The sequence below is a fragment of the Trypanosoma theileri genome (genome assembly GCF_002087225.1).
Source record: "Trypanosoma theileri isolate Edinburgh chromosome Unknown TM35_Tth_33_V1, whole genome shotgun sequence".
In the NCBI taxonomy this organism is placed as follows: Eukaryota; Euglenozoa; class Kinetoplastea; order Trypanosomatida; family Trypanosomatidae; genus Trypanosoma; species Trypanosoma theileri.
Window position 1 is genome coordinate 130167 of NW_021639875.1, and position 6674 is coordinate 136840.

General features: G+C 45.9%; 2 protein-coding genes across 2 annotated transcripts; both read left to right on the forward strand.

Moving 5' to 3' along the window:
• On the forward strand, nucleotides 1-825 carry TM35_000331630 (Tbingi protein; the record flags this gene model as incomplete). The annotated part of the gene is made up of 1 exon (XM_029028919.1): nucleotides 1-825. A coding segment is annotated over one exon (825 nt), but the record flags the coding sequence as incomplete, so codon positions are not given.
• Nucleotides 826-3682: 2857 nt separating this feature from the next.
• On the forward strand, nucleotides 3683-5002 carry TM35_000331640 (uncharacterized protein; the record flags this gene model as incomplete). Its single annotated transcript, XM_029028920.1, has 1 exon — nucleotides 3683-5002. One exon carries the CDS (start codon nucleotides 3683-3685, stop codon nucleotides 5000-5002), a length of 1320 nt encoding a protein of 439 aa, XP_028879773.1.
• Between the last annotated feature and the right edge of the window lie 1672 nt (nucleotides 5003-6674).

Genomic DNA, 6674 nt, shown 5'->3' on the forward strand with positions numbered 1-6674 from the left:
AACCCGGAACTCACTAGAGAAGAAGAAACAGCCTTAGCACGTTTTCGCACAGGTGCTTCGCATCGCTATGGCTGGTTGCTGCGAAAGATACAAACCCATATTCCCTCTGGTTGTCGATGGTGCAATCCCCAACAAATCAATATGCTAGCACCCGTTATTCCACCTGGCCAAAAAAGACCGCTCTATGCACTAAACAAAGCAACGGAACCTGCCTCCTGCACTGAATGCGGGGCGCAATACTCATGCAGGAACACCGCAGTAGTACATATGGTCAGTAAACACATGGGTTCAAGAGGGCCGATGCGTTCTGGAAGATCAAATTCCCCCATGAGCCACCTCCGCCGGACATCCCGCCAGAACCTCCGCCACTCCCACAACATTACCCCACCTCCGGCCACAACGTTACCCCGCCCCACTTCGCCTAAAGCAAAACCTCATCCGTTTGCCTGCAGTATGTGTGCCCGAACATTTCCGCTTCAAAATGGATTAACACGCCACCTTAGATACATGCACAACGTCACATACCCTGTCCCAGAGAGAAAACGCCCGCGAGCCAACGAATCAATACCACCAGAAGGATCAGCATTTCCCTGTGACAAATGTGATATGATAGCGCGCTCTAAAACAGGTCTCAAACCTCATATTAGAGCACGGCATCCTGAGGACCCCAAAAAAGGCGCACCTCGCCCTCAGCTCATCCCACAGCCTGCTTCACTATGCTGCGAATTTTGTCTACGCGACTTGGCAACATTGGAGCGCTCGCCTGCCACAAAAAGTTTAAACATCCACCTGGAACCCCAATTCTGCCAGCAACAATACAAGTAGCCTTTCCGCGAAATAAGAAACGCCAGCGAGATACGTCGCCACTGGAGCGTGAGGACAGAGAAAAAGTCCAATGCGGAGTATGCCAGAAGTTCTACGCACACCTAGACTCCCTCGCAATACACTGCAGAACATTCCATGAAGGAGAGGGTATGCCACAAAAAACAAATTCCACCAATGGGTAATACAAGACAACGAAAACAAGAGACTTTCCGCCATTAGTCTGTCCCACGTGCGGTCGTCAATGTGTATGAGTAAATCAGGCCTAACTCAACACCGAATGTCTCGACACGGGTATCAACTTACTCACGTGCACACCAGCCAACGCGACGAATGCGACGAAACAGCTCTGCATCTTTTGAGTTGCCCCGCTCTTCATCCACTGCGAGTTCAATTTGCGATAGTTGATGATGTACCCCTGATGAAACTATGTTTTTCTAAGCGATTAGCACAGTTCCTCATTACGGTGGAGCGGAACTACACTATGCCACACTCTTCACAACCACGAAACCCTACGCAGCTTACCTCCCCACCTCTCTAAAATCAGCGACGAGCTCGAATATGGAAACCTTGATAGAAGAGTACGCTCAAGGCGCTCATCACCGACCCAACAAGCAACAAAATAAATAGGAGTTCATTGAGGTCAATCTATTATAATAAACCCAAAAATAACGAACATTAATACCAAAAGGAGACTTGAGGACGGGTTCTGTGTAAGAAAAGTGAGAGTAGAGAGATCTGGTAGGGTTTGCTCGATCAGATTTCTCGTAGACTGGTTCTCTCGTATGGGAACGGGCTACAACCAAAAATCATATTACAAGAGCTTGAGGATCCTATAAAATGAAGGGATCTTCTTCCTCTTCGGAGCCACTCGTATGTCGGTAACTAGGTGTTCTACGGTGTACGGTTGATAGCCGTACCATTGGAGTAATATCCATAAAGACGTGAAGAAAGAAAATAAAAAACAAATCCATGATGATATGGAGTCCCATGGGTGGAGGGGTGGAAAGGGGATATGTTTGATATTACCCTCCTAAATATAATTATGGAGGAAAGAGCGTGGGAGGACATTCAGAGTTGGGGATGATCTGTGTCCGTAATCGCTGCAGCGGTAGCGGGAATGTCCCGTCGTTTTCGTGCTCGTGCAAGGAGTGTATTTTCATGAACGTTGTTTGTGACGTTAGAGATGCGAACAACATTGTATTGCGAGCAGTGCTAATGCAAACGAACTACAAACAAACAATGCCATAGTTCTTGATTGTGGGTTCCGATACGTGTGTTGTTGTTTATGTGTTGCGCTCATTTGTGCGTGTGTGTGTGCCAAAATAGTTGGTGGACGTCTCGTAGGCCTCTCTTTTTTCGTATTTAATATTCTCTTATGTATGGTATTTGTGGGACCCTGTTTGGAGGTGGTGTTTGGTTTCTTCGTCGGTGTCGTGTTCGTGGATTAACCGCGTATTTGGAGAGGGTGTTGTTTCTTCAAGTACTTTGTTTGAAAAGTGGGGGAAGAGGTGTTACTCGTTATCGGCGTCTGTAAATGTTTCTAGTCGAACTTTGTGGGGTTTCGCAGTCGTTTGCCCCTGGATTGCCCTCGTGGTGGGGGTTCGTCATCTCTGTCGGTGTTTGGTGTTCTATTTCTGTCGTGGTTTAATGTGGGAATTGAGCAAGTTCAGTCACCAGAGAGTTCTTCTGCGGCCAGGTGTGTGGTCGGAGATATGGTGTTTCCTTGGGACAGAGGACATCTGTGTTTGGTGTGTGAGTGATTGGTACGGTGTGTGTTTCCGTCCTTTTGGTTTTCAGGGATTCTTGTTTTGGGTGTGGGCGATTTGTCTTGGCACGTTTACTTCACTTGTTTGTGGGCTTTTATGGCGTGCAGGTGAACTTTTTGCCGGGTTTTGTACCCCGGGGTCGTGTGTTTATTCCGAATGCTGTTGATGATGTGCATCTTTCTTTTCCTCCCGCAACTGTGTTTTCACATCCCATGCAATGGTGGTTGTTTCCAATCTCCGGCATTGTGAAAGTGAGGTGCGATTTCAGGTGATGCCGCCCAACATTGGCCTGCGGTTGCTCACCTGACGATGTCCGTGATCTCGTGGTGTTTGGAGGTTCTATTTCCGACTGGGTCGCTCGTGTATTTTTGATATGCGCCACGGATCCAATACACACAAAGAGGAGTGTGTGGTGAACGTGTGCGCACAGCAGACACTCATCATTGTGATGTGTTCATGGGCTAATGGGGGATGGTGACAGTCGTTCGAGCAGTTCTTTGCAGTAAAGGGTGCCGATGTTGCGTGCGCCCATGTTGAAACCACAGGGAATTTGACGTGTGGATGTTGTGATGGCTGATGGGTTGCAGTGTTACATTTGACGTTCATGTTGGGAGTGCTCTTTGGGTACTGTGCCATGAGATGGTGTCCTGCGTTTGCTGGTATCTCCTCAGTGGTCTTGTAACGGTTTTTGGGGGATGCCGACCATTCGTGCAATGAGGTTACGCTATCGGTGAAAGATAGTCAGAGGGCACGTTGTGTATTATTGCCGAGTGGGATAACTGGGGTCTGTAGGTAAATTCCCATGGTGCTGTTTCTTTTTGTTTGTTTTCGTGGTTTTTTTTCGTAATTGGGGGTGTTGTTTTGACATCCGTACTGAACCTGGAGTGCATTTGTTTTTTTGTGAAGTGGTAAGATTGATTGCCTGCGTCGCGTTGCTTTGTTTTGTGTGAGTGGTTTGATTGCTGTTATGATGTTGCTCTCTCTACTTTTCCATCTGCGTTGCTGCTGTTTTTCAGTATGTTTAATGTGCGTCTCTTTTCTCCTTCTCTTCTTCCTTGTTACCACAGATCCAAGCAACCGAAGTGATATTCATGACAACGATGTTCACTCAAATGGGTCGTGTGGTGTACCTATTGGTACTTCTTCAGTGCTGTGTGTGTGCGGCGGATGCAGCTGATGTTGTGCGGGATATTTCCACCAATGAGTTAAGTAAAGCAGATGTGGATCAGTTAAACAACTCGGTAACCAAGGCGTACGAGCACATTGTGCATACGGCTGGTTGTCTGTCTGCGTTAAAGGGGGATGTGGAATTGTGCAAGAAAAACACCGAGCATGCTGAAACTGCTGCGAAGGATATCAAGGTTCTTGATAAAAAGATTAAGGAATTAGAAGAAGAAACGGCGGGTGAGTCAAAAGAAACGTGGATGAAAGGAAATAAGGATAGAATGCAAGGAAACATATACGCAATTAGCAACTTGACAGTTTCACTCGTGGACATGCATATCTTGCTAGATAGATGCAAAGTTAGAACTTGGGACTTAAAAGGCGAAATGGAGGGACTTGAGAACGCTCGAGAGCGTTTCCTGAAAGAACATCCGAACGAAAAGCAGCAAGAGCCGGAAGTAAAGAAACTCGTAGAGAACAGCAATAAAGCAATCCAAACGTTATTGAACCTCAGAAAGGAACTCGAATATGTGGTGATTGAAATCGAAACACTGCGGAGTGCGGGCACGCTCAAGGATAACGCGAGTAGGGAGTTGATGGCCCTCAGTGAGACTTTGGGAGAAGTCGCGAAGCACGAAATTGATATGGAAGGCATCATGGTAGAAGATGACGATGATGAACAATTTAATAAAATGGCGGCGAAGAGAATAGACGACGTTTCTAAGAAACTGGAGGAGGCAAAAGCAAAAGCAAAAGAAGAATTTCGGCATCTGGAACCGGAGGAGCTGGTTGAAGATAAAAAAGAGAGTGAAGTTGAAGAGCAGCCGCCAAGGGATAATGAAGTGACGAGGGGGCCTGGAGAAGAAAAAGCGCGGGAGACACACAAGGTAGAAGCGAAAGAAGAAAAGGAGACTGAAGAAGAGCAGGCGAAAGGGCCAAATGCCACAATGGAAGAAAAGGTCGAGGAAGGAGAGACGGAGAAGAAAGAAAACGAAAATGGAGAAGTGGCGGGGAGGGAAAATAACGGTGGGGGAAAAGAGACCAAAGAAAGTCGGGAAGAAACGTTCAAGGAAGGACAGGAAAGTGTAACCGCAGAGAAAGAGAAGGAGGCAAAAGGGCCACAAATAGATGTAGCGCATGAAATAAATGCAATGCAAGAGAGAGACAGCAGCAACAGTCCTGCATTGGTGCACAGTCCTTTATTGCTGCTTCTATTGTGTGTATTGAGTTGCACTCTCGTTTGCTGATCGTTGTTCCCATGACACAGCTGCACAGTTGACCTCTGTTTGAGTGGACATGGATGCATTGTAAGGTCACTGTTCTTTTTGGTTAAATATCAGCCCTTCTTTTTTTTTTCTTCTATCACGATAAATCTCTTGTTTGCATTTTTTTACTGAACACATCTATTGGATTCCCTATGGCACTTATCGCATGACAAACCATCATTTTGTGAGGGGAGTGTTCTCTTTCTTTGTTCGCATTATCTGGACTCTGCTGTGCCGCCATTCACTGTGTCCTCCTGGTGATGTGTGTGTTCCGTGATATTAATAACTATTGCTTTTACCCATTGGGAATGGTATACAATCCCGATGTGTTTTAATGGCTGTGACTGAAATGTGAAGAATGGCAGGAGGTTCAAGACACACAAACACGCACACTACCAACCTTCCTTCTCTTTGTGTGTGTGTATGGACTGTCATCATGTGTGCATCATTTCCATTGCTCGCCCTGTACGAAAGACACACACACACCTACTGCTGGAAATTGTGTTATTGCCTCCTGAAGATATTCACTTGGTGAACTCAGCTTTCTTTTTGTTTTGTTTTTATTATTTTGTTTTTCCATTGTGTGTGTTTATCATTGTGATTTCATTGCACTTTATGTGTAGCCGTGTGTTTCTCTTTTGCGTTTCCGATACACCTTGTGTATCTTGTGTGTTCATTTTTATGGAATGATTCTTTTTTTCATTATATACAAACTGGTGCACGGACATTAAGAATAAAGATATGGGTACGGCAGGTTCAGTACACAATGATTTTCCGTTGTTAACCTTGGGGTGGATTGGGCTGTGTTCAGGCATCGAAGCCACAGTCAGTAATGAATTTCTTTTTTTTTTCTTTTACATCTTTGCTCTATTATTGTGTCTGCCTCATGCAGTCACTCTTTTTTTACATTTTTATTTTGGTATAAATATTGATGGGTTGTAGGTGTTTGAGTGTGTTTCCTTTGTGTGTTTGGGTTGCTACTCACACCGCCCACGTAATGAAAACACATTTCTTTGTTCTCACCTTCTCTCTCGGTGGTGTCACTCACAGCATTGCCGTGAAGATATTTCCTCCCTTGTTGTGTGTGTTATTTGTTGTTTGGCTTGCTTGAGTGACTGCAGCCTGCGGGGAGATGGACTGAGACTGATCCGCCTCGGCTTCACGTAATGGATCTGTTTCTTTCTTTTTTGGGGTTGAGTTGATGTGTTGGTGTGGGTGAATGTTTTTCTCTGATGGGAGTGGCAGCTGTGATTATTGTATTGTGAGTGCTTTGTGTGCTGTTAGTATCCTGTTGTTGTTGTTGTTCTTTTCTTGTGTTTTTCTTTTCCTCTCTGTAGGTGTGTGACTTAGTGTACATTTTAGGGAATGCCGCAGTGCCTTTCTGATATGAGCATGTGAGACTGTCATTATGTGTGTGTGTGCACTGTGAGTGGGAAGGACACCGTTGTGTTGCTGGACCACTCCACTGCGGCCCCCGTGGGGTTTGTGTGTGAGCGACTGGAGTGGAGGTGTGACTCCTTTGCGCTGGTCCCCTGTCCTGTGGTGCGATTGGGTTTACACATGAATGGATTAATGAGATTCCCTCTGTCCCGAGTTACTATCTAGCGAAACGACAGTCAAGGGAACGGACTTGAAGGGCTAAGCGGGGAAAGAA